Raw genomic sequence first — 27,587 nt, forward strand, 5'->3', positions numbered from 1 at the left:
TCAAACCCTCCCTGGATTTTCTGAAGTCTGTGACAAAGCAGGATTTGTGAGGAGGCTGCTCCTGCTCTTGCCAAACAATGGTGCTGCTTTCCGAGAGCTGCAAGGGAGACTGAGGGTCAAGTCCCTTTAAAAGAAAAAAAAAAAAAAAAAAAAAAAGTGAAATACAGTATTGTGCATCTTGAAATCTGAAACCAAGAAACAGAAGTGCAAGGGAAACAAGGGGGAAAGCCTTGCAGTTCCTGAGGACAACTGTTGCAAGCGGAGCCTTAAGGAATACAACCTACAGATATACATTTAAGGGTCGTTGAATGGCTTTTGTGGAGAAACCTGGGAAATAAAGGGAGCCTCGGAAGAAGAGATTTCTTTTTCTCCTCCTCTCTGGATATAATGGCCATTGCAAAGCAAAGCATCTTGAGATTTGGCTTCAAGTGTCTCTTCCTGGCAATTTTTGCGCTCACCTGTGATGGACACGGCGGGAAGAGAGAGAACGGGGGTCCTGCCTGCTACGGGGGCTTTGATTTGTATTTCATCCTGGACAAGTAAGTCAGCTCTGCTTTGTTCTTGCTCAGAAAGAGATCTCTCTGCAGGCATGAGCTGGGACAGCCTGTACTGATACCGAGGAGGTTTTCCTTGGGTTTTGGCTCGGCAGAAGTCACCGTGTCCCCAGGGGACCCGCGAGACTCCCGACTGCTCGCTTTGTTTGTGTTGTGGTGACTTCTTTGGTAGGTCCAGGGCGTGAATCCCGCTGTGCTCTGTAAATCACACCAGCATCAGTTCTGCTGATGGGGGGGCTTGGCTGTGTCCTGTCCCAAAGCAGTGGCTGGGAGGAGGGCAGTGCCCTGGTCCCCTCTGTGAGCTGTGAGCTGTGAGGGTCGAGCTCTCACCACAGCAGGGGTTGCAGGGTCATTCTTGCAGACATGAATTAACTCCACGGCTGAGAACGTGGAGGAAGCACCTGGAGCTCTGCTCCTGTTCCCCAGGTACCTTCCAGAGCAGCATCGGGGTAAAAACCAGCTCTGAGAGGGGTCACTGCCCCAGAGGGGCTCAATTCGGCTGTTGGGATACAAAACAGCTCCAGTGCCTCATGTAATTTCTTTATTTCCTCAGCTGAGTCACACTTTCTTTGTTTCCTGTTAACCAACTGCCTATTTTGACTGTAAACTGCTGGAGATAACTTCCTGCCTCGCTTTTCCATCACTAATTGTGGCGGTGTCATCTCCTTGGCACTCCAAGTGCGCCTCTTTTTTTTTTCCGACGGGGAACAGAGCGATGTGAAATTGTGCTGAGCTTTGGAAAGCTTCATTCAAAAAAAAAAAAAAAAAAGAAAGAGAAAGAAAAGAAGAGAAAATATAAAAAAAACCAAACTAGCTAAAATGATTGTCCTAATTTTCTGGATTAAGAATAGTCAGCTTGAACCAAAAGTTTGGAAATACTGCCTGCCAGAGCCATGGCATTGACATTATTAACCATAAATTTCAGAGACAGGAAAGTATCTGCAAGTTGCCAAAAGCGCAGATGAAGCTTTCTGCCTGATCCTCTGGAGTGCTCTGCAGTAGCTCCCACATTCCTTTAGTATAAATGACTTGGAATTACATAACCTTTTATTACAAAATACTGGGTAAAATGTAAGGTTGAGAGACACTGGCTGTTTCACTGTGCCAGTTGTCCCAATGCTCCAGGGGATCGATTTTTTTAATTTATTTCTTTAATTCACTGGAAAGATCTGCCTGGGTCATGCATTTTGGTGCCCTGGCTGCTCAGTTATTAGTTCAAGTATCTCTATTGTATGGAAAAAAAACCCCAAACAAACCCAGAGCATGACTTGAACTGCAGGGAGCTTTTGCAAACTCCATTTCCTTGGGAGTTGAAGCAGTATTGAAGGTTTTGTGGAATCTGATGGATGTGCTGTGTTATTCTTCTGAGCTAATGGAACTTTAGCAGGCACTTAATTCAAGTCCTGTGCTGTCCCCTTACTAAAATCACGACTTTGTAGCCTCTCTCGAGGGATTATGGACTTGGGTGGAAATCCAAGCCTTGGCACAAGGTATCCAGCAGAAACCCTGCTTTGACAGCTGCAGGATTCCTGTTTGCTTGGATTTTTCTGGTGCAGAAATGCACCAGATCTGCTGTAAAAATTCCCTTGGTGTGCAGTGGGATTTGGAGGAGTGCTGTGGTGTTTTAGCTGTTGGGGAGTACAGTCCTGGTTGTTCAACCTCCCATGAGAGGTCAGTTATTCCACATCCTTTGTCTTCAGAACTTGCACAGACTCCTGGAATGGTTTGAGTTGGAAGGGTCCTCAAAGATCATCTGGTTCCACCTTCCACAGACAGTTCATTTCTCAGAGGCCAAGCTGAATTTCCAAAAGAGCTGAGTGTTATTTAGCCTGGATTTTCTACCTTCTGCTTATCTAGAGAATGTTTTCCAAAACTCTGCTGAAGTGCTGAATGCAGGGAGAGGTGATGCCTATAGAGGCCTTCAGGCAAAGTATGAAGTGATAAGAAAGGATTCAGGACTCACTGGTTTTCTCTGAAATAGGTCTAGAAATGATCACACACTATTGAAAGTGATAAAGGACTCTGAAGCAGAAGACATTTAGACCCTTAAGCCTGAAATGTAATTTCCCTGGTGGAAGTAAGCCATGAAAATATTAAACAACCTCCTTTCTGGGATCAAAGGAGTGACACAAAAACAACAAACACAGGCTGGAAGCCACTGGTGCAGGAGCCCCGTGCTGACCCTGTGCCTGGGTGGATTTAGTGACTCCTCGAGTCCCTCCAGTGCCCTGTGTGGGAGCAGCTGGTGGGACACGTGCCAGGCTCTGCACTGGACCCAACCCTGGTCACAACTGGCTCTCAATCCTAGTGAAGCCCCTTCAAGAGTGACCACATAACCCAGGCTGCTCTCCTGGAGTGATGAACCAGCTGCCTGCAAGGTTCTCCTCAGCAGACTCCTGCAAAGCTGCTGAGTGAGCTCCTGAAGGCAAACCTGTTCTCCTCCAGGTGCCTGCAGGCAGCTGGAGACACAACCCCCTGCACGTGGCACTCTGACAGGACCTGCAGCAGAGCTGCCCCGGGAAGGGGAAGAAAATTAGGACTCAGCCACCCAGAACTGATGGGCACAGCCTCAACGTGCCCAGTACCAGAACAAAACCCTCACTGGCACCGGCTGGGTCCAACACCCTCATCTCTGTGCGTGCTTTGATGGCTCCCAGGGCTCTCACACGCCTGAGGCAGCAGCAGAGGCCTCTCGTGCTGTGGCTCTGGACCTCAGGCTGCCAGAGCTGTGCTGAAGACTTGGACCTGCTGGAGCAACTTCAGAGGAGGCCACGGAGCTGCTCCCAGGGCTGGAGCCCCTCTGCTCTGGAGCCAGGCTGGGAGAGCTGGGGGGCTCACCTGGAGCAGAGGAGGCTCCAGGAAGAACTGAGAGCCCCTTGCAGGGCCTAAGGGGGCTTGTAAATAGGAGGGAGAGGGACTTTCTATGCAGGCAGAGAGTGAGAGGACAAGAGGGAATGGTTTTGAACTGTCAGAGGGCAGGTTTAGATTAAATGTTAGAAAGAAATTCTTCCCTGTGAGGGTGGGGAGGCCCTGGCACAGGTTGGCCAAAGAAGCTGTGGCTGCCCCATCCCTGGAAGTGTCCAAGGCCAGGTTGGACAGGGCTTGGAGGTGGGTCAAGTGGGAGGTGTCCCTGCCCAAGGCAGGGGGTGGGACTGGATGGGCTTTAAGGTCCTTCCAACCCAAACCGGTCTGTGATTCCATGATTCCATGTTCCAGGAGTGATGCAGGCTCCCCTGAGAATGGCAGTTTGGGTTGGGCCAGCACCTTGCCAAGTAAAACTGAAACTGTCACGCTGCTGTGGGTGCAGTGCTCCAGCTCTGCAGGAAAGCACAGTTTGCCAGCTCTCCCCAGAACCACTGCCTGACATGCAACAAACTCCACAGGTCAAAAATCCTGTTACACACACCAACACCTAACTCAGAATTCTGAGCTGGAGGAACTGTATCACATGAACTAAGGCTGGATTAATCCATTTCTCTTGTCCTTTGATTGCAAAAATCTCAAACTGTGGCTATTTTCTCAGTTTAATCTCAAGCTGTTTGCTCTTTAGAGTACAGTTGTGTGCTCTTTGATATTTAGAGTACAGTTGGGTGCTATTTGCTCTTTAGGTTCCATGCAGGATCAAGTCACACCTCAAAGTGCAGGTGGTGCCAAGATGAGCCCGGTGTTGTGGAAGGTGGACCTGGGTTATGCTGAGAGAGCTGGCCCAAGAAGGGCTGTCCTGCTGTGTGACTGTGGTGCTGAGGGGGTTCAGGGATTGACTGGGCAGGAGTTGGTGCCAAAGAATTTACAGCCAGATGTGAGCTAAGACACAGGCCCTTCATTAAGGAGGAGGAATGAGGAAGCAGTGAGATGCTGCTAAAAGAACAAACATTTGTTTTTGCTGATGTTGTCCAGTTATTCTAAAAATACCCTGCATGTGACTAATTAACGGTGAGCGTGTCCACCCCCTGATTGACGTGGTACCCAGTGCTGTTGTGTGGAAACCCTGCACAAGCACAGCTGGGACCTGTAGAGGCAGCTCCCAGATTAATTCACTTGCAGGCAGGGAGGAAGGAATGACAACTGAGTCTCTTCTCAGTAACCCTTTGCTGTCACCTCTGTGTGTCACAGGGATTATTTCCTGTCCTCTTGCCTGTGGTGTGCAAATAATGGGGAATTTACCCCCACAGGGAACTGTAAGAGTGCGAAGGAAAGCTTGGCTCCAAGAGATCCCTGGCAAAATGGAGCAGGTGATCCAAGCTGTTCCCTGTGATCCCTTGGTTGTCCAGCCAGGCAGGGGATCCATTTGTTAACGGGTTGAATTGCAGTGAAACTGCTGCTCTAGAGAGGCTGGTGGTTGTTTCTTTGAATGAAGCTCAAGCAGCTGCAGTTACCACGATCTCAGTGGCACCAGGTCCAGGTTTGCACTCAGAGTGGAAGATAAAGGGGCCATGGTGGGGTGGAAGCAGGCAGACACCAGGCAGGGATCCCAACCTCCAGGAGCTGCTCCTTGCCCTGGGAAATGTGAACCCTCCAGCAGAGCCACCACAGGACCTCCCAGAGCTGCTGCACGTTGTGCTTGCTCACCTGGAGCAAACATGTTCCATTTAGGAGGGAATGGTGGAATTGAGCAGGAATGGAATCTTGGAATGGTTTAATTGGGAGGGACTTTAAAGCTCATCTCATTCCACCCCCTGCCGTGGGCAGGGACACCTTCCACCAGCCCAGGTTGCTCCAAGCCCTGTCCAACCTGGCCTTGGACACTTCCAGGGATGGGGAGTCCACAGCCTGTCTGAGCAGTAGATTGAAAACCATCTCTGATCTTCGCTGACCCGGTCAGTGATTCCCTTGTTGTTTTACCAGGATCCCAGCCCTGAATCCAGAGCCATGGATGCATGTTTTTTGGATGGCAGGGCTCAAGAATGTGGAAGGATGGTTCTCCCCTGTGTTACCATGAGGGCTGAGGGAGCCAGCAAGGCAGGGTGGAGGAATCTGTGCATTCTTGTGCCTTTTTACTTGTTGCCTGAAGGAATGTCATTAACTCCTAAGTCTGCTGAGGGCTGGCAGATGAATGAACAGAGTTCATGTGTGAAATCCTTGCCAGTCAGGACCTGTGGATGTGCTTTTTACCCAGTGGAGCATCTGAGGTAACAATTCCTTGGTAAAAGGGATGAGTAAGAGTGCCCTGACAGCCAGGATTAAGTGTGTGCCTGCACACTCTGCACTTCATCTGCTGCTTGATGTAAATTAAGTCCATGGTTACTTGTTTATCAGTTGGGTTTTTGTATATCCCCTACCAGCCAGGAGGAGAAGAATGTTCTTGGCCTGTGACTGGGTTTAGAGGCTTGTCCTGCTCTGAACTGGATCTCTAAAGACCCCGTGAGCTCCAGAGTTTGGCAGTGTCTCTGGTGAGCTGTCTCGTGTGAAGCGTGGCACAAGATAACAGTGTTTCCTCAAAGAATTGCATCACCTCTCCGAGGTCTCTGTGCTGTGCAGGGTTTTCAAAATTCCTCCTGAATTATTTGGGAAGACAAAGGACACTTTTTGGCTCGCTTGTGTTGTTTTTAAAGAGCTCAGTGGGCGGATGCTGCACAACTCCTGCCACCTCTGAGAGCCACGAGACTTCTTGGAGTTGGTCCAAAACCAAAGAAGTTTAAGGAGATCTTGGGCAACATCAGCCTCTGAACCAGGTGTCTTTCTGTCCTATTGTCAACTGCAGAGCACGTAACTCATGCGAGGTCTTGGCTTGTGTGTGGTTTCTGTGATTCTTCTGGTTTGGGAACTGAACAAACCCACGGGGGAATTCTGAGGAGGTGCAGTGGCAGAGATGGAGAAAAGGATTCTAAAAAGTGCATGAAAGACAAACTGCAAAGAGGTTTGAGCTGCTGCAGCTTTGGGCTCTGGTGCATCTGGTCCCAGGGAGCAGGAGGAAAGCACCTGCTGGAGGGCAAGGCTTTGACCAGAGCGTGGCTCTGCTGGCTGGGACCATGGAGCCCTGTGGAGAGTCTCTCTCAACACTTGAGTTCAGCTTAGATGTATGAAATGCCAGCACAGTTGACCACAGAATGTATCACTCTCCTGTTAAAGAGAATGGTTTACTTAGGCTTAACTTCCATTTATTGGGCTCTTCTCCAGGAGAGAATTTGGCCTCCTCAGCACGAGCCTTTTCCTAAGCTGCAAGTTTATAGCATCAATCATGTAAAATGTTGGCTCACTGACCACCTTGTTTCTTTTGGGAGTGTGAAGAGACAACTATTTTAAATTTGGCATTTCTTATCTTCCAGTTGGCTTTGGAAATACTTGTCCTACCCTTGGCAAGTGACCTCCCTACTTGACCTCCCTCATGAGAGGCTTTACAGGTGACAAGTGTCTTTTGCTGGGTGATCAGCAGAAGGGTGAGCCTTCCTTTTGGGACCCTGTTACTGCTTGCTCTGGTGGAGCTGAGGAATAAATGGGATTGCAGACTCTTCCAGCTGCCCCAGTTCAGTGCCTTGGGAGGGTTTGGGTTTATGATTGTTGCAGTGGTAAGAAGTTTTCTTAAAGTGGGTGTTTAACATTCTGCTGCTCCTGAGGTCCAGGTTGTTCCTTGCATGTGCTCACAGAGGAGGTTTCATGGAAAAAAAAATTAATTAAAATAATAATAATAATAATAATAAAGTTGTGTTTCAGAGGGTATAAAGATGGGACTGCTGGTGGGGCAGCAGAGTGAGGATGGTGAAGGGAAGGAGGTGCAGCAGCAGCTCAAGCTGTACTTGTGTGAAGAATTAAAAAGCACTGCTCACCTGCAAAAACTGCCCAGGGAACAAGACCAGCAGAGCAGGAGCTGCAAAGGCAAAGACTCCACCAGGACGTGCTGTCCCCTTCCTGACTGGCACATCACTGAGCTGAGGTTCAGGTCTGGGTTTGAAGCTTTATTCTGGCAAAGGCTCTTCTCCAAAATGCACGACTCCAGAGCCATGGGAAGTGTCAGGGGTTGCTGTGATGACCTGGATGCTCTGTGGCTGCATCCTCTTCCCAGCTGCCTGGCTGCAATGGGGATGATCAGCTTCTGTTCAGAGAGGAGGAAACAACCCAGCCTTTGAAGCTTCCAGTGTTTTCCCTTCATATGAGACAGCTGTCTCACCTGATGGATGGAGAAGGTTGGGGAGGGGCTGCCTGTGGAAGGGTCCCAGCTTCAGATGTCTGGTGGTTCAGGAGACGTTCAGGAAACTTCACTGAGGGTTGTTTCTTGTTTTTTGTTTTACCTGGCCTAGACAAGATACAATTCACTGAGATAAGGACTGTGTTTGTGGTTAACAAAGCCTTGGCTTCACATGCCTCCTGTGGACTGATGTGACCACTGCTTTGAAGACAAGTCTTTCTTTTATGCCTCAGCATATAAAGACAATAAATCTTGATTTTCCAGGCCAGCTCCAGGAAATTATTTGTGCTATTTGACACTGCTGGGACTGGAGTGTCTGTTGTATTCAAGGTCCCAGAGTTATTCCATAGATCCCAGGGCAATTTGCTCCTGGGGTTGGGATTTGTTTGTCTCTCTCTGCTCTATCAGTTTGTGGTTTGGATGCAGTGGAAGTTCCTTGTTTGAGAGCATCTCCTGATGTACCTCACCCTTCATCTGTTATGACAGCAATTTTCCCACTGTCTGTGGTTTAATTAGTTTATCAAGACCTTTGCTATTTTAGTCCTCTTTGATGAACCCATTCCTGGCTCTGCATCTGCTCTCTCAGGTCTGAGGTAGGACAGGGCAGGGCAGGTGCCTTTTCTTCCTGTGAAGTGAAAAACCATCATCTTTTCTTCCTCAGGCTGCAGATCAATGAGGTTTCTGTTAAGGCTGGAATGGTTATTTCCCCTATAAATATTTCTAATTGTAGTCAATGAATTAAGTAAGTGATGACACTTTTATTTTCCAACTCTAGGAAGGAATTTTTTTTTTCCAATATTAATATTCCAGTGTTCATGGAAGTGTTTATGCCAGAAGGGGCATTTAGTGCTGAAAGATTCTGATTAACCTAATTTTTCCTGGTTCTTACAACATAAAGAAGAATAATCCAATCCCATTATAGATCCTGGTTTATCCTCCTGAGGAGCAAAATTAGTTTGTTTTGTCTTTAACTGAGGTGTGAAAGAATTAACCAGCACAGCTGAGACGTGGACTAAGGTGTTTTACTTTTCATAGTCTCTGGCACAGTGGAAGCACAAGAGAAGTTCAATAATCTGTTCCTCCAACTTTGTGTTATTCTCAGAATACACTTGAGCTGAAAGCTCTGTGTAGTGGATTGGAAGTGAGTGGGTGGAATTCATCTAAAACACTTCAGAGAGAAGCTCTTCACTCACACAGGGTTGGTTTGGTTAAGGCTGTGTTAAGGCCCAGCCTAACTGCCATGTGTTATTGCCAGGGGTGGCCTCAAACACTTGTATGGAATGGGAATTATTCTTGCTTTTCAAAGTCAAGTAGGAAATGTCATTTACAGTTTAATCTCCCCCTTACAGGAAGAATATGGGCAGTGAGTGGTAAACAAAATAAAGGTAAATGCTTGGCCCAGCAAGGTGTGACAGGACACTGGGCTGGGAAAGCTGCAATAGCAGCAATCCAACTAACCTGACCTGCAATCATTGTTTCCCCAGGTCAGGCAGTGTCCTGCACCACTGGAACGAGATCTATCACTTCGTGGAGCACTTGGCCCGCAAGTTCATCAGGTGAGAATTGCTGCAGGGCTGGGATGGGGAGAGGGGACCAGTGGTGGCTCCCAGTTCAGCTCAGCTGCTCTCCACTGGGGGCTGTGGTGGAGGAGCGGGGGGGTCTTTAATGCTTTCCTCAGATCATCCCAGTGGCTGCTTCTCCCCAGATTTCTGGCGAAATAGGAGGAGGTAAGCTGATTGTTCCCTTTAGCCCTGCCTGCCTGGATCGAATCTTATTCCTGTGGGGAAGGAATCCTCCCGTGGGACATGCAGGGAGGGGGCTGTGGCTGGAGCTTTCAGGCTCTGGATGACTTGAGACTGCAGGATGAGTCCCTCAGGACACAGGATGTGTTGTGATCAACACACTGAGCCTTCCCTGGTCTCCGTGAGGATTCCAGGATGTGTTTTAAGCCTTTCTTGCTCCAGCAATCCCAAGGCTGTGATGCAAGGGCTCTTCACAGGGATTCCCCTTGACTGGGAAGGCCCAGGAAAAACACCTTGTGCTGCCTCCTCCTATCTGTGCCCCTGTTGAGTTAGAACTGGGAGAGCAGGGTGTCCTGTGTGCTTGGGGTTGCACCCACAGGAACCTCTGGACCCACAAATAATTGGACTTCTCTTCTCTCCCCCAGCCCTCAGCTGAGGATGTCCTTCATTGTTTTTTCAACCAGAGGGACGATTCTAATGAGGTTAACAGAAGACAGGTAAGAAGAAGTTTAAAGGTGCACCTTTTGTGTCCCTTCACCTTCCTTGCTCAGCGATTCCCAGTCCACTGTGAGCGGAGCTGTGAGACCTTTGTGCTTCTCAATTTGATTGTTTGAACCACCTGCCCATTTTCATATCCTAGAATGCATTGAGGGCTCTCAAGGCTGAGGTTGGCTTCTTAAATTTAACTTTTAAATGTCTTTTCTGTCAGCTATTGGGGTTTTAGCTCAGATTGGTTTCGTTGAGGGAGCTGCATTCCACAGAGATTCGGGCTTTTGTCAGAGAACAAGAGGCTTGTTGCCCCTGAAACATCCTTTGGGAGTTTCTTCTGCAAACAAATAGGTGAAACTCCCTTCCCATAAAAACAGACCTGAAAGCCAGAGGTGACTCCCACACTCTGGAGGTGGAGGGGAATGCGATTTCCTCAGAGACCTGAAGGGATATTACAGACAAACAGTGTTTGGGATGGATTGCAAGGGGCTGCATTTCTTGGCAGTGGCAGTTTGATTGCCATGTTTCTGAAGCGTGTTCCTGTCACCCCTTTGTAGATCCCCAAGTTAATCCCAGTAAAACCTGTGGGATGGATTTTTTTTTTTATTTTGCTCTGACTTCAAGGGGAGTTGGACGAGGTCCTTAAATCGCTCTCGCTTCCTCTGTTAACTTCATTGCCACGTGGAGCAGAAATATATGTAGCACATGTGTAGGCTGTATAAGTCAGCATGTGTTTTACATATTGGATGTCTGGAATCACATACCAGAGCAGCTCCTGTGGAGGACCGGGGAGGAAACTGGCTGCCTTCCTACAGAGCAGTCCACACACACTCCAGCCTTGAAAATGCCATTAACCCCAGCCAGCCTAAGCAGCCCTTCCTTGCCACTCACTGCAGCAATAAGGACAAAGAGAATAAACCTGATTTAACTGGGTGCCAGTGGAAAGCCTGTTCCCTGCCCCTTGCTGTGTCCCACCCCAAGAACACACCCCACTGCAGACACACCTCATCTGCTAAGGCTCTGAACTGGGAGACTGAAGTGTTTCCCATGTGGAAATGTATTCCATATTTATCCAACTGCCCTAGAAATGTTGACTGGGAACAGGATATTGGTATGGTATATAAGTCTGAAAGCCAGCTGACAGCAGAGCTGCTGGTTTTTAGTGGGGGACAGACAAACAAGGTGTTGGTCCTTTAGTTCCCACTGGCCTTTCTAAATGGGGAAGGTGGAGCAGTGGGAAAACCTCCCCTGCCTTGTCTGCCCCTCTGTGTGGTGTATCAGCCTCTGAATGTGAAGACTGAGGGTGCTGAGCATCCCTTTTTGGAAAAGCTCTGTGCCTCTGCTGGGGCTGGACTGACCTGTGGTGTGTATTCTAAAATGTCAGTGTTCACCTTTGAAAAACGGTGATCACAGGAAATGCTCCATTTTCACATTCAGCTTTGGCTTGGTGTGTGCATGGGTAGCTGAGAGGAGGAAATATCTGCCACTAGACACCTATGGCAGAGTCCAACTCGTGTCTAACTGGTTTGGGAATCACAGGCACAGGATGAGCTCTTGGCAGTTTGACAATTCAGCTTCTGTTGCAAAAGCAGACAGTGTTTTTTATTCTCCCTGAGGGAGTCACTGCTGTGCTGACTGACCAGTGTTACTGCCCTGCTGCAATCAGCCTCACCAGGGAGCTGGGATCACACAAACTGGGGTTTCTGAAGCAGTTAAAAGATGCAGGGACAAAACCGACTTCTGGCACGTCCCTGTGGTCCTGCCTGCAGTGACTTCACCCCTTTCCCATGAAGACTGTGGAGTTTGCTCAGATACACCCCACACACTGCAGGGTTTTATCTGTGTTAAAGACTTCTGGCCCGTGCTTGGCTCCCAGAGTTTGGTGCCTGCCACTCAGGGGAACAGCACATGATCTCACTGTGCCTGGGATTCCTGAAAGGAATTAAAACAGATCCCCTGAATCACAATGAGCCTTTGGGAAAGGCTTCAATCTTCAAGTCAGTTTGAACAGCAGCTGAAGGTGTGACGTCCAAATAAACCAAATGTTTGACTCTGTTTGTTTAGTCAAGTCAGCAAACACAGGGAGGAAGGTGAGCCAGGTGAGGCAGCTGCTGAGTTTGACCAGGGAGCATTTATTGAGGAAGGAATGTATGAAATGTATGGATATTGAGGAGATGCTGCTTTGGTGATGCTTTCCCCAGGCTGTGGGAACACTGGGAGCACAACTACCCTGTTTCCCACATCCTTGGAGAGGTATTTACCCAGCCTTGGTCCTATGTAAACACTGGGTTAACTCCTTCCCTCCCCCCTCTCTGTATTTGGCTCTGCCATGCATGTCTTCACCTGGCTATCAGCTCCCCAGGGACTGGATCTTGGCTCTGACAGTGTCTGCCTTCCTTCCAGGGAGCAGATTCGCCAGGGCCTGGAGGAGCTGCAGAAGGTGCTGCCGGGTGGTGACACGTACATGCACGAGGGATTCGAAAGGGTAACTGAGAGCAGGCTGGGGGGCCTCAAACTGGGTCTGCTGCCCCTCAGGAAATGGGAACAGGGGAATCTGGCTAAGAACTTGCTGGTGGGTGCGTGGGACACTTGGTGGTACAGTGGTTGGTGCTGGAGTGGGACACAGGAGATGCAAACTCTACCAGCTGTCTTTATTCCTGCCTTCAGCTTTCATGGAGGAGCTGCCTTTGCAGCTTAGGACAAGGCAGAAAGCTTTGGCATTGCAATCCCACGTGTTCCTGAAGGGTGGGAAGCTGTCAATCCTGCCTGTGATAGCCCTGTTAGAGTTGGGGATGGGGCTGAGGCCATGCCTCCAACCTGTTCTCACTGGTGGCCAAATAGTGCTGTGCAGACATTACTGCCTGCTCTGACCTCCTTCTGGATAGATTTTTTAATATATTTTACAAGCTTTCTAAACCTGAACTCCTGCACTGCCTCCACTTCTGACCCACAGATATATTTGGGAGGACTTTGAACAGTCTGCCTGTTGAAAATGCTGAACTGTCATTGTTCACATTGAAATGTGAGCACACAACAGAAATTCAGGAGACCTGGCAGAGCCTTGGGTTTGTTTGCAACTGGAGTAGCTGATCTGGAGGTGCTGGGGAATATTTATTATTGGGCCTGGGATGTTTCTCAGGGAGGAAGGTGAATGGGATTTTCAGAGAGCAGAATGGTGGGAGACAAGGTTAGTGCTGGCCTTAGGGCTGATTTGACTGAGTTGTGCTTTGATAAGACCTTGAAGTAGCACAGTCAAAGCCACAGGCAAGAGCCCTGTTCTGGGAAGGGTTCAGATGTCTGAGAGCAGAGCTCATGTGTGAACTGCAAGGCCCCACTGCCATCTTCCCCTTCTTTCTGCCCACAAAGTGTTATTATTGATTTATTACTAATAATCTTCTCATTTAATTTCAGGCAAGTGAACAGATTTACTACGAGAATGTTCACGGTGAGAGGCTTTTCTTGATCCATCAAATGTTTTGGTTTTTTTTTTTCTCTTTCTTTTTGACTGATAACTTCAACAGATCTGAAATGTGGGAAGGGTGAGGGTGGCTGCTGCTCTTACAGGAATGCAGTGCTGGTCAGGGTAGTGTTCCTGAAAGGAGCAAAGAACTGGGGGAGCTCTAAGGAGCCAGAGCTGGAATGAAAGTGTTTCAGGCCAAAAGTGAGAAGCCAGGCTGGCTGAAGTGCCCACTCTTACCAAAACTGCCTTTGTTCCTTTTGCTTGAGGACTCAGGCAGCCATTTCTTCTTCCTTCTCAAACATAAAAATGTGGAGAAGCTGTTAAATAAAAGATTTTTTTTATAAGCAATCATTAAAACCAGCAGTAATTGCAGACAATTGCAAAAATGTTTGTCCTTCCCTGTAATTAATGTAAAACCTTTCTGCACTGCAAAGCCTGAAGTGTGAATATAAATATTGCTTCAGAAACCAAAAGACAGACAACCCAGATGTTTGAGAACAAAGCCAGGCCTAATGGTCTCCCAGGGCTACTCAAGAGGAAGTCGTGGTTAAATCCACACAGCTTTGGGACTCACCTGTAAAATATCCCTGCAGGAAAATGGAATAGCTGGAACAGCTCAGTTTGGGATTGGTGATGTATTGGTGATGTTTTGGTGATGCTGGTGAATGTATCCCATAGGAACTGGTTCCCACCCTGTGCACGAAGGAGCCTGAATGTTGGGCTGTGTTTTAACAGCTCTGTGTTTCTCCTTGCTCCTCTACAAAGAGGGTTTATCTGCAAGGGGAATAACCCCACATGCTGCTCATTGCTTGACCTTCTTGTTGCATCATTGTTGAAAATTGGGGATCTCTAAATAGCACTAAGAAATCGTGGGTATCAGATCTGTGTTCTGCAGCACTTGAAGAAGTTGCCTGTTTGGCAGGGATGACTGCAAGTTTTAGTGATATTGCTGAAATGTTGAAGATTTTAGGCCATTTCCTACCATCTCTGTTTATATCCCAACTGAGCTTTTCATCACAAGCTGAAAAAAACCCCCATGGATTTCTTGAATTGATAAAATTAATAAAATTATTTTATACCATATATATATATATATTGCATTAATAAAATCAGGAACTAGCTAGGAACAAATTGCATTGGTTTTTTTGAGGGCTGCAGGTCTGAATAACTGAAATATTGAGGGGCTGTCAATTTAAACCATTGGCACATTAAAAGAGTGGGATATAAAACTGGGATTGAAGGCAGGTGATTGAGTGAGAAACTGGAGAAATTTGTGTCTTCTGAGAACTGATTGGCTGGAGGGAGGAAAGGCCACGAGCTTGGCAGTTGCTGGTGTGCTAACAGGCCTCTCTCAGGCTGTTTTCCAGGGTGGTTTAACAGTCACAGCCAAACCCAAGGGCCTAAAGAAGTTTGTGTGTTCAGGTTACAGAACCGCCAGTGTCATCATCGCGCTGACAGACGGAGAGCTCCACGAAGACCTGTTTTTCTACTCCGAGAGGGAGGTGAGTGTCTCACCCATCTGCAGTCAGGGAGACAGGGAGATGTCTGGGCTTGCTGCTTCGAAGGCAAAAGATAAGGAAAAGCTTTTTCCCTGGTGGAAAAACCTCCACTTTGGTGCTCTTCAGACATGAGTCTGAAGGACAACCATTAACAGCAGCAACGCTTCTGACTCATCACAGCTGAGACTCTTCATGGGAAAGAGCAGGGGTTTGAACTTCCAGTTAAAAATAAACACTGGAGGAAGGGACAGTTCACAGCTGAGAAGCTTCAGGATTGACTGGATTGCTCTGGGAAATACCTGGATCTTCTCACTTTCGCTTTTCTTCTCTCACAAGAAGTAAAAGGCTGTGGAAGGAGGATGGCTGTTGTTCTTGTGAACTTCTGTGACATCAGAAAACCTCTCAGATGATCAAATCCAAAATTTCCACAAACATTTCCGAGGTTCAAGCACATATTCTCAACATCCTCATTAAATCAGTGAACTGTGCAAGATGTTAGCTAAACAGGAGGGTGAGCACTGAAAGCCTTGCTGTCCTTTGGACAGTCCTCTCTGAAGAGATGAACCAATTTGCACTTGTCACTCAAGCAAATTAGGATGACCTAAACTTGGAAGATGGTATTTTTGCATGAGTTTGTTATGGACAGATTTTTTCCTCCCAGTCTGTCCAAAGTGCAGCTTTAAATCCAACAACAACAAAAGTAAGGGTTTTGTAGAGTAAAACCAACACTGCTACAGCACAAACAAGTGCCCTGGGTCTGCAGTTCCCCTCCTTGCTCTTCATCTCCTTCTCTCCCCTTCTGAAACAAAATACCCACAAGAAAAGCAAGTTTGCTTTTAGAGGTGAATGAACAAGTTGAGAGGTCAGAAGTGTTCAGTTTGTTTTGGTTTGGGGAGGAGCAGTCAAGAGCTGGTGGAAGGAGATCCTGAACTTGGCTCTTACACTGGGAGTTGCTGCAGTTGTTTGGGTTGAAGCCTCCCAGTGTGAAACTGGAATGAGGCTTTTCTGCTAAAGCACTTTGCTGTTGAGCAACTGGAATTGCTGCAGTCTTCTGATACAGTCTGACTTGCTGCCATCTGTTCTGGGAAGGGGTTTTGGTCAGGTCAGATGTTCTTATTCTTCTAATGACTTAAATTGTACTTAAGCATTCAGAGCATTTGCTTTTTGAATATTAAGTGCAAGTTCAATAAAATAGCCTGGAAAAATCAAACCTGTGCATGTCCCCCCTTTAGTTTAGGATGCTGTGGAAGCAGTGGGAGTGACACAGTTTTGTAGCAGATGGAATGAAATGTCTCTCACCTATAAATATCATAAGTCCAGGCACACACATCTGAAACAGAAAACACCAAAGCATTTTAAGGTTACTGTTGTACTGGGACGTGCCCTAAATGATGAAAAGAAAATTGATTTAGTCTGTCTGACATCTTTTGGGAAGTTGAAGTTGCTCAAGAGGTGAACTAACTAGGTTTAAAGAAAACTAACAGATACCTTGGGGTTTGCTTTACTGAACAGTAGCTACTCTAGAAACAGATAAAACCCGAATTCACAGATTCAGGGAGGAAAGCTTCTAAAACTCTTCATTGACAAGCTGCTCATTATACAGAGAAAGACTAAATTTATGATTAAGACCTTTCAGCCACCTGCACCCCATCCCATCTCATCCATGTCCTCCTGCCTTTCCTCGTTCCAGGCTAATCGGTCGCGGGACCTGGGAGCGACGGTGTACTGTGTGGGAGTGAAGGACTTCAACGAGACCCAGGTAAAGGAGGCCCTGGTGCTGTCTGAGGGGCTCTGCAGAGGTGCAGCTTGAACACGCTCACAATGCTCCTGAATCCCCCTCTCAAGGTTCCCAAGGGCTTTTCCTCTCCTTCTGTTGATGGTTCAACCATCTGAAGTGCCCACCTGCAGTGGTGGGTCTGGTGTTGGGTTTAGGTCCTTTTCTAAGTCTCCAGGTGTGGAGAGCTGTCCCTCTGCCTGCCCCAGATCCTCTTGGAAACGGTGGAGAAAAGCAGAGGAAAAGACACCTGAAGGAGAGCAAATTGTCTGGCGTGAGGAGCCGGCTGTGGGGACACCTTGTCCCCACACAGCTGTTGCCATAGAACTCTTCACCTCCAGTCCGGGTTTTATTCCAGGGGGAAACTGTGCTGTAAAAAGCAAACACCTTAATTAGTGAAATTAATAGTAATATTTCACACTGTTTTCCCATTTGATAGTCTGACTTCTAGGTTTGTCCTATGAATGTTGGTGTGCCCGTGAATTGTATTTCACACACCAACAGCTGACACTCTTCTGACATGAGTGAAACACTTGCACAGCCCCGAAGTGGAGGCTGAAAGGGTTTTCCCAGGTTTCCATCTTTCAGAAAAGGAGTCAAACCAAACTTGGTTTAGAACAACCTCCTTCAAACCAAACCCAGAGACTGGTGCAGCCCAGAGTAAGTCACAGAAAAAGCAGAGAGGGAATAAAAATGGCAAAGAGACCAGATCTAAAGCAACAGGCCCCAGACAGCTGCTACTTGAAGGCATTTAAATGCTGAAGAAATTAACTGGAATTAGATGACTGTGCCTGAAGTCCCAGAATGGACGAGGAGGATGACCACGGGAGGCGAGTTGAGGAAACTGTAAACATCCTGGTTTACAGAGGCTTGTGCAGCTCAGCCAACAAGGAATGAGCTGCTTTACTGCCCTTCTTGGAGCAGGCAGGGGAAAGTTGCCTGGAGTCTTTCTCTGGATGCAAACCAGGAGGCTGGCAGCTGGGGAAGTGGGAGCTGTGAGTGACAGGAGCTGGAAAGGTGGAGCCCGTGGGGTTTAGGGAGGAATGTGTGGCTGCTCCGCTGCCTCCAGCTTGCAGTGCTACAGGAAACTCCAGAGAGGCCTTCTGGGCTGGTGTTCCCTCTGCCAGGGGAGAGAATTACTGGAACAAACGTTGGCCTTGCAGCAGTAAAACTTGAGTCTGCTCCAGCAGATGCATGGAGAGCTCATTACTGCTGAGCTGGGCTGAGATTTGGGGCTTAACCCTTAGTCTGCCGTTGGCAACTGGACCTGCATGAAGCTCTTTGAAGGTGTTGTCCTGGCTCCCCTCACCTTGCCACCACCTCATGAAGGCCCCTCTTCCTCGTCATGGAGGTTTCTGGATGTTCCCCTGATACCTTTTAATTTCCACTTGGAAAATATCTCCTGAGAGGTCCCTGTTTTCTTCTTTTTGGCTCTCTAATGTTTGAGTGTAGGACCAACAGTCAAACCTCTGTCCTGACAGGGAAGGTGAGTCAGGGCTGTATCTCCAGCTGGGGTATCATTTCATAAAATCATAGATAGCATCTTGAAGGTTGCAAAAGTCCTCCAAGATCGAGTCCAACCTCTGACAGAACACATTTTTATTAACCTTCTCTACATGTGAAAATACTGAATCATTTTGGTTACTTCCCTGGTTTAAACGTGTCCCAGTGTTTTGCTGCCTCTGTTGATGGCCTGGTTTGGCTGGGGAGTTACTGAGTGGGGTGGTTTAACATCATGTGGGAGACAGCTTTTGCACTCAAGGCTCTGGGCACCACTGAAAGCCACGTGAAGTCTTGCCTTCAAAGTTAAAAGCCCTTTCCTGAGCCTTTCTAAAATCAATCAGGCTAAAGAGATTAACTTTTCACTGCTTAATAAACCGTAATACACTGGCAATCCACACGGAGTACTTGAGCATTTGAGGCTTTTATTTGCAAGTGGATGAGTCTGGAGAAGTCTTAATTTGCTGCCTGCTGGCTAATTTATGTCATTCTTTGCATCTCTGTTTTCTTTCCTTTCCCTGCTCTGTCAGCTGGCTCGGATTGCCGACAGCAAAGATCACGTCTTCCCAGTGAACGATGGGTTTGAAGCCCTTCAGGGGATCATAGACTCTGTAAGTACTTTTAATCACATGTTTGCAGTTTGGTTTTCCTGTGTTCACAAGGAGACCTGCTTGAAAAATCACTTCACCATTTGGTCCAAAGAGCTGAGCTTTGTTTGTACTAAAATCTCTACTTGGAGGTCGAGTTTATCAACTCAAATATGCCCAAATATGATCCTTGTCTGTCTCCCTCCTTGGTGGGAGGGAACTGAGTGAATGAAGGGGCACGTGGTGACAGTTGGTGAGGTGGCTGCCACAGGCAGGGACAGCAGGGCTGTGTTAGGAGCTCACCCTGTCCCAGGGTACTCTTGGATCTCCATCCTGCCCCATCTCCCTGCTGGATTGGGGGAAGGGATCCTGCTGTGCAGGCCAAAATCCCCAAGCCTCTGCTTTCTACATTCAGCCTCCTGGCAGAAGGGCTGGTTTTCTCCTCCCCAGATCGAGGCTTCCCTATTCCCAATTCCTGGCATTCCCTGCAGGGATTGGGTGGGGCGTGGAAGAGCTGGCCCATTTTGGGTGGCTGGGCTGATCAGGGTGCTTCCCATGGCTACGAGGGACGGGAAATCCGTTTAAGGACACATGTGTCCTTCCCTTTGGAAGAGCTGATCAAACCCAGCTGAAAGGCTCGGTGTGGAGCTGGGGAGGGGGGCTCACATTTCTCTGTTTACAGTGGTTACACACTATTTTGACAGGGCAGTACCAAGCAAAACCATTCCCTCAGCACAGGCTCAGTTCTCCCTGGTGCTCTCACATGGACATGGAATACAATCCCTTGCTTATTGGTTTTCCTGGCACTGTCTGAGCGTGGATCTACTGCCCCAGCTCTCTTGGACAGTCAGGTGTTGCATGTCACTTCAGAAAGCAACAAAACAAGAACCACTTTGCTCCCCAGCCCTGCATTCCCTCTGCAGCTGTTTTTAATGAGTTCCAGCAGCAGTTCTGACTCCCTTCCCAATTACACAGAACAGAAAGGCAAGACTTCAGCCTCCAGGAACCCAGTCAGGAACTGCCTCAGCTGAGCTGACTGGTGCAAGATTTCCCAGCCCTGGGAAGGAGGGTCACAGGGAAGTGCAATTGTACAGTGATGGATCCATGACCTGATCACTTGGATTTGAGTGGAGCCCCTGCATTAGGCTGGGGAGAAGGGAAGTGGTTTTGTGTGTAAAAGGAATGACAGGGAGGACATTAATCACTCTGTGGAATAACAAACAATCTGTAGATTCCTGTTCTAGCTGGAAAATAAGGTCCTTCACTCCTTCTTTTCTCGTCCTTGCCAAAAGCATCCCTGTGTTGGAGCAAACAAAGCATCTGTGGTCACAGGAATGATGTCAGTAGCGAAAGGGCCCTGGGGTTTGGAAGCTTCTTTCAGTTCCTGTGTAAGAGTTGGCCCAGCCAGGATGCTCAGCCACTGTAGAGGGAATTGACTGGGCTACAACCTGCTGGTTATCACAGGGTGGGCAAAGATCAAATGAGGAGCCTGTGGGGATTAGTGCTTGAATTAACTCTAAAGGTGTGAAGACCTGGGTTGGTTTTACACTGCAGGGCTTTGGTGTGAACTGCCCTGGCTGCTCCCTCCTCCCTTGTCCTCAGGAATAAGTATTTTTCAACCCTCTCTGCACGTGCAGAGGTGGTGGAGACCAGCTCAGCTGGTCAGAGTCTGGTGCTGATACCTGGTGCTAAAAACTCCAGGGTTGTGGGCTCAGCCCCTGTACAGCCCCTCACTTAGAGCTGGGCTTGATGATCCTCGTGGGCTGCCTTCCCACTCAGAATATTCAGTGATTCTGGGAATTTGAAGTCCCCCCAGGATGAGGCAGAGGGTGGGAGCTGGGAGTGGTGGAGCTCCAGCCTGGCCTCAGCTGGGCCTCTCAATCTGCTGAGCAAAGCTGTTCGGGGTGGGGGGGCTGCAGATGTTTCCATGCACCTGCCCTTCCTTTTTTTTTTGTGGGAGCCAGGCAGTTTGGAGGGAGCAGCTGCAGGGAGATGTTGCTCAGTGTGGTCCTGTCTCCTCCAGGCACCACCCTGGAGCCTTTTTAATGGGGGATTTTGAGTGTGTCAGGGGAGAACAATCCGGTGGAGGAGCAGGTTGACTGATTGCTGCAGGCTGGGGAACTCAGGGAAGGAGCTGAAGTAATTTATTAAATTTTCCTTTGCTGTGAAAAATTCGTGCAGATCATAACCTGTCAATTTAAAGCAAGTGGAGCAAATCTTTGCAGGAAAGCCTGAAACTCAGCTTCAGTTACTGCTCAGTGTGTGCTTGGCAGGAGTGCTGGAGGCACTGAGCTTGAAGCAACATGAAAGTCAGGATGGGATCCTGCCGGGGCTTTGCTTGGAGCCTGGAGCAGGAGCTGACTGAGGAGCACTCAGGAAAACTCAAATCCTTGGCATATGTTAAACCCTGGCACCAGCCTGGAGCTCACCTCACAGGTGGAATCCTGGGTGCCTCAGCAAGGAGCCCGAGGGAGCTGCAGGAATTCTCCTGGACCAGTTGTGATGGATGAGGAAGGAAGAAGAATGAACCACTTGGTGGGACTGTCCCCTGCCTGTATAAACTGTACAAATGATTCACTCTTTTAAGTTTAACTCCCTGTGTGCTCCTTTAGGACCCTCTTGCAGAGGATATACCACCTACCCCTGGTATTTTTCAGGACTTGGAACTGCTGTGGCAGTTCAGAACTGATGAGACAGGTCAATGTGCTCCTTCACCCCAGGAAATCAGAGCTTGCAAATACCCTGGCCCTGAACACTGGTGTCACACAAAGGTTTCCTGGGACACCCTGCAGTGCTGGATATGTGCAGTGGGGGAGCTTGGGTGACAGCTCAGTGTGAGCATCTCACAGGCAAAGGGTGAGAGACGTGGTGATGGTTTTGTGTGCCCATCCTGAGCTGGCTGCTCGAACTGCACTGGCAGAGGGATGAACTGTAGATTCCCTGGTGCAGGGAGAGGGCTGAGACCCCCAGAATGGGGGAGAGAGATGAGAAAAAGTTAATTCCTTTGCAAGATGCTCTGAATCTGTCTTCTGTCACAGCCAGACCTTCTGCACAGGCCAAAGAGCAAGTTGACAACTGGAGCCTCTTGGCTTACCCATCCCAGGGAGAGGATGTGAACCCCCAGTCTCCACTGCACAGTCCTTCTCATTAGTTTTAATGGTATATAATCATGCTTTCTACTTCTTTCTTCCCCCAAAAGCATCTTTAAATAAAAGGACTTAAATGTATTTATTTTGCTTAGCTCATGTAGATGTTATTGGACAGGAAACACTTCATAAATAAATGGCTGTTTTATAATTGGCAACAGACTTTGGTATTCAGTAATTGAACAGAGCCTGCTAATGAGTACCTGGCCTCAGACTGCAGGTCATTCCCACTAATGCTAATTAGGCAGTAACCTTCTATTACACTTCAGCATCCTGTTTGCTAATGAGAATTCCCAAACTTGGTGAAAAAAACTGTCTAAGAAATATGCAGCTGCTGTGGTGAAATAATCTGTCTGTGTGTTTGTGGAGCAGAACAGCAGGGGAAAGCTTCCAGCAGCTGCAGAATCTCCCTCCCCTTCTTCCCTTTGTCTCCAGGGGGCCCAGGTGACCTGCTGGGCCTCCCCTGGCAGAGAGGTAAATCAGTCACAGGTAGTGCTAAAATCAGTTCTACCCTGGCAGAGCTCCCCGTGGCACACAAAGCCCTGCCCCAAATTCCCCGTGTGGGTGCCAGGGCAAAGCTGCCTGAGCCCTGCAGGGACTTCCCAAGTCCCCCAGAGCTCTGGTGGGTGTTCCTGTGAAGATGGGGATGTGGAGTCAGGTCCCCCAGTCTGCTGTCAGGGTGGTTTATGGGCCCTGGGAGATCCCATCACCGCTCTTCCGTGAGATTTGCTTCCCTGGGAATGCAAATTCCCGGGGGATGAGCTGCACCTCCAGCCCCCAGGGCTGTGCACCCCTCAGGAAATAAGAGACCTGATGAAATCTTCTACAGTCTAGGCACTCAAATCCTTTCTGAATGTATTTTTTAATGAGGAAGAGACATAAAGGAATTCTTTTGCAATAGTCATTGCTGCCTGATTTTCACTTTAAGTTAGGGTGGGTGCTTGGAGCATTGGAAACTTAATCTAAATCAAAATAAATATTGCAGTTGGCACTGGAAAAAGCCATTAAGGCCAGTTTTTTATGGTTGTGTAAAAGGATTGGACTGGACTGGGAGATCTGCATCATCTAATTGAGACACCTGCTATTCCACCCCTCATCCAAGCCGGGCAACAGCAGGAATGTTTGCAAAATATTTGCTGAGCAGAATTCCTGAATCTCAAACTTAATCCTGTGAGGTTTGACTTGATTAAAAAAAAGAAACGTACTGAATTTTACATTCTTCATGTTTCTCCTTATTCTGCCTTTCAGATTCTTCTAATGCTTCTCAGTTCTGTTCTCAACTGTTGACTTTCTCTGTTTTTCCACTTGACAGTTCCTGTATAACCTTGTTCCTGCAAATCTTCTCTCTCCTCACCTACCACCAGCTCAGACAGTCCTGCCTCCTTCGGTCCCTTGGTGCTCTCAATCTCTACCAGCTCTGCTTCTGAATAATTCAATCTTCTCCTTAAAACTTCTAAAAAACAGATGGTGGCTCTCTGTGCACCTTTTGCAATCAGGTATTTGAGGCAGCGAGCCGTGATTGTGGAGGGGGAAAAAAAAAGTTATCTTTTTCTTACAGAATTTATTGTATTGGTTGCTGTTCTTTCCTTACAGATGTTTCAATTTAAAGTTGGGAAAATAGTTTTCATGTTGGATTTGAGTCATGATGCTTGGCTGACATTTCCTTGCCTCTTGGAGCTGACCTGAATTTTGATCGGCGTTGCCTCAGTCAGGGGCTGCTCAGCCGGACCCCCCCAGGTCTTGGTCCTGCTCTCTTGCACAGAGCATGGGTTTGCTGGGCACTGAAGAGTTGGAATTGGTTTTCAGAGCAGGGCAAAGGCCTCAGATAACAGCTGGGGCAGTTTCAGCACCGTGTGGGAATAAACAGTGCCCAACCCAGCCGGCTCCTCCTGCCTTCGAGCGCTTGGCCGAGCCTGGACCAAAGTGTAAATCCCTGTCTACACGTACAGTGGTCAGAGGCAGAGAGGACCCTTCCACAGCCATGCTGCTTCATTTGAGTTTGGGTTAAGTAAACAACAACTGCCTGTGCATTTGATTTGAAACCACAAGCAGCTCTGAGGACACTCCCAAGTGTGCTCTCATAAATCAGGTTGAAAGCAGAAGAAGCTGTGGCTGAGACCCGAGAAGTGGCTCTGCAGGTATTGCTGGGATGTTTTAATGCAGAGCTGAACAGCTTAGCCTAAACCTGGGGTGTTTCACTGGGAGTGTTGGGCTCCAGAACAGCTTTGGAGAGGGAGGTGTGACTGCAAGGTTGGGTTAAGCGTTGGTGTGAGAATGAGAGCACTCACTCACCCGCTCACACTTTCAGATCTGTGTTTCTGTAGCAACATGTCTGAGGTACTTCATGACATTTTGTCTGTCTTTCAGATTCTGAAGAAATCCTGCATAGAGATCCTGGCAGCAGAGCCTTCCAGTATCTGTGCAGGGGGTAAGTACAGCCGAGGCCACGGTCGTTCGTGTTGCCTAAAATACAATTTTTAGTCCATCCCTAATTGCTGGAAAGTGCAAAAGTCACTGATCACCTGGGGCTAAATATTTTGATTTTTTTTTTTTGATGCATTTCTTTTTCAGCTCAGTTTGCACAGCTCCCCCTTCTACCAAATGATGTCAAGTGGGATTTTCTTACAGAAAAGACCAGAATTCCCTACTTTTCCCTAAATGTTCTTCTGTCAAAGCAGTCTGTCCTGCTCAGACTGTGTCAGACCTGTCCTCTCTTTGTCCTTGCTCTGACCTGACTGTGGCTCTAAAGCCTTTCCCAACCAAGCTGGAGAATCATTTTGGCCTCTTCCATCAGCCTCTGTGAATTCTTCACAGTTTATGAAGTGCCTCCCAGCTGTCTGTTGAATGTGTAGCACTCACTGAGCAGAGAGGTTGGGAGCCCAGCTGAGGTTTGTAGAGAAGGACAAGTCCCTGACAAGTTCTGCATCTTTCTTTACCTTGTATTGACAGTCCCAGTAAGTAAACACAGTTGTTGCTTGTTTGTCTTCACTTCCAAAGCAGCTGCTTTGATGATCCTGCCCCTCCTGTTCCTGGAGGAACTGCCTGCACACCTGAACATCCATAAGTGGCCACATTTTCCCAGCAGATGCACACCAGGCTAAGTGCCCAATGAGTACCTGGCACCAGGTTTATGTTCCATATGTGCCTCATAGTTTTGGGTTTCTGAAGCCAGGCTGGCATAATTGCCATGGATTATGGTACTTTAGCATCGTTTTGGCTGTTCAAATAACCGGTTTCTCTGTTAAAATAGGCTCCAAGGCAGGGCCCTGTCTAGCTTGGCATGGTGGATGATTGCTGTGACGGTCTCTGGGTAGTGCAGGGATGTCCCATAAATGCTTGGGAAGGGAAATGAAATTTCAGGAACATTCACATCCACTTTACACTCTCGGAGATTGTTTTAAGCATATATTTACATACTTATTCAAGTGATAAACACTGCTGCTTATATGATGTCCTGAGCCAGAAGATGACTTAGAATCATCATTTATAACCATCTTTAATGCTTTGTCAGTTGATTTATGGCTCCCATTCTTTGTGCCTTAGGGAAGGCAGAGTGGGTACAGCTGCACCCAGCAGAGTCAGCGGAGAGGAAATGCAGAGAGGTTTAACATAAACAATTCACATCAGAAATTGTTCAGTACTTCACAAGAGGAGCAATGTTATCCTTGAAAAATGTCAGCAGTTACTTTGATCCTCCAGTCAAGGCCTGGTCTCCAAGTTTGGGCAAATAGTGCATTGCTCTCAGACTGCAGGGAGTTTAATCTCTCAGGGCTCTGAGAGTAATGAAAGTGCCATTGACTATGAAAATTATGTGCATTAGTGTCTCTAAAATAAATGTTTGCAGGTGTAGCTGTGACACCTCGTGTTTTTGTGTTTCTGTGCACGTCCTTGGAGAGTGGTGGCAGTTTTTTCCTCCTGTTTTTTTTTCGTTTGCAAGGAGGAAATGTGGGCTCTGTGTTACCTGAGGCCACTCTTGTGCTGCTGACCAGTCCCAGACACTGCAGGAATGAATTTCATCATTCTGGAATGGCAGTTTCTGGATGATTTGGCTTTGCAGGGTGAACTGTACAGTTCATTTCAGCCTCAAGCAGAGCCAGGGTCCCCATGGCCCAGCTGACATCACTGATACAGTTCTTTGACTGTACTTGAACTCTCATTCCCCAGCAGTTGAGACTTCTGTGATTTCTCTTAAGGATTCACCAGCCCCCACACTGCAGAACAGAGCTCTTGTCCCCCCTCCCTGTTCTTCCCAAATGCTCTCAGACAACACACAATGGGCCTGTGAGCAGCTTCCCTGGCTGGATGTGCTGGGATGATTTGCAGCTTGGCTGTAAACGAGTGGGACCTGGAAGAGAGCCCAGATTCCAGAGCAAAGCTGCTTTTTCTGACAAGTACAGTGCACGGGTCCTTGGGGGAGATGAAAGGAGATGGGGACTGCAAAAGGCAAAGGGGAAAAATCTGAGCCTGCAAAAACTCGGTTCCTTGGTGCTCCTGGGGGGGCTCTAAACCAGGGTGCTGTCCCTGGAGCACTGAGGTTACTCCTGCCCTGTCTTGGGCAGTGAAAGGTTTTGTGTTCAAATCACGTTCCCCAGCCAAGGTTCAGTGGGGATTAGCTGAGTGCCTCTCCCAGATAGCCACAGGAATTGTGGGGGCTGTTTCCTCTCCATGGGGAACAGCAGAGCCCAGTCCCTGCATCTGCTGCCAGCGCTGCTCTGGGACCGTGGCCCCCACTCAAAAGCTGAGAGTCTGAAGTGGTGCTTTCCTTGCAAGGCATTCTTCATGCTGGGGGCTGCAGGGAGTCCATAAACCTTTCCCAGTGCTGGGCTGAACCAACTGGGATATCAAGGGGTGGTAGGGAGTGGTCTCAAAGGCCGGGAAGGGTGTGAGCTCATCGCTCAGCCCTGCTTGTTCCGACAGGCACCGCTCAGCTCAGGGCTCAGGACTGTCCTTGGTGCTCCCTGCTGGCACCCACAGCCCGTGGCAACCCTGTTGGGTCCCTGTTGGACCCCTGGAGTCGGTCTGGGAGAACAGCAAAGAGGAAGACTCGGGGAAATGCCCACAGACTCTGAGATCAGTCTTTGTCCAGAGACTGAAACACTGATCCGCTGATAAACCCCTGTCACTGTGGAAATGAGTCCAGTCAAGGCCTCCTGGCTGTTGTACAGCAATGGGGCAGGACGTGACACAGCTCAGGGCAGCTGACACAATTTTGGGAGAGTAACACTTAAACTTCTCCGAGTTATCTGTCACCAGAAGATTTTTTTTTTTTTCCTTTCCATGGAAAGATACTTCTGCCTTTCTTCACCCCAAACTTTCTGCCGTTTGAAGTGGCCACCTGGGGAGGCCAAAGCTCAGTGTCCCTGAAGCTTCCTGTTTTCACTGCAGATCTGTTAAAAGGTTTCTGTAGTGAATTGTTTCCTGTTTCTAAAAATTCAAGTTGAAATTGGGTAGGGAGAGAGTGGGAAGCTCAATTTTTAACCATTTTCAAACTGAAAAGTTGGTAAACTGCAAGCTCTAGGGATAACAAGTGAAAACTTTGGAGATGTACCTTGTGTAAATGACGTTTCCTTGCCTTGCTCTGTATCAATAACCCAGTGCCTGTTTCCCTGCAGAGTCCTTCCAGGTGGTGGTGAGAGGGAATGGATTCCGACACGCCCGCAACGTTGACCGAGTGCTCTGCAGCTTCAGGATCAACGACACCGTCACTCTCAGT

The 27,587-nt window shown here is 48.1% G+C and overlaps 1 protein-coding gene across 1 annotated transcript in view; it reads left to right on the forward strand.

Annotated features, from left to right (window-relative positions):
• Window positions 1-34: 34 nt before the first annotated feature.
• ANTXR1 (ANTXR cell adhesion molecule 1) overlaps window positions 35-27,587 on the forward strand; it is an 89,251-nt gene continuing 61,698 nt past the window's right edge. The window contains 10 exon segments of the mRNA XM_050334419.1: window positions 35-539; window positions 9,162-9,233; window positions 9,845-9,916; window positions 12,312-12,393; window positions 13,320-13,353; window positions 14,791-14,870; window positions 16,558-16,626; window positions 18,672-18,752; window positions 24,242-24,302; window positions 27,487-27,585. Coding sequence (XP_050190376.1) covers window positions 388-539; window positions 9,162-9,233; window positions 9,845-9,916; window positions 12,312-12,393; window positions 13,320-13,353; window positions 14,791-14,870; window positions 16,558-16,626; window positions 18,672-18,752; window positions 24,242-24,302; window positions 27,487-27,585 — 802 coding nt within the window. The 5' untranslated portion in view covers window positions 35-387.

The sequence above is a fragment of the Myiozetetes cayanensis genome, unplaced genomic scaffold, assembly GCF_022539395.1.
Source record: "Myiozetetes cayanensis isolate MyiCay16 unplaced genomic scaffold, myiCay2020 scf53, whole genome shotgun sequence".
NCBI lineage: Eukaryota > Metazoa > Chordata > Aves > Passeriformes > Tyrannidae > Myiozetetes > Myiozetetes cayanensis.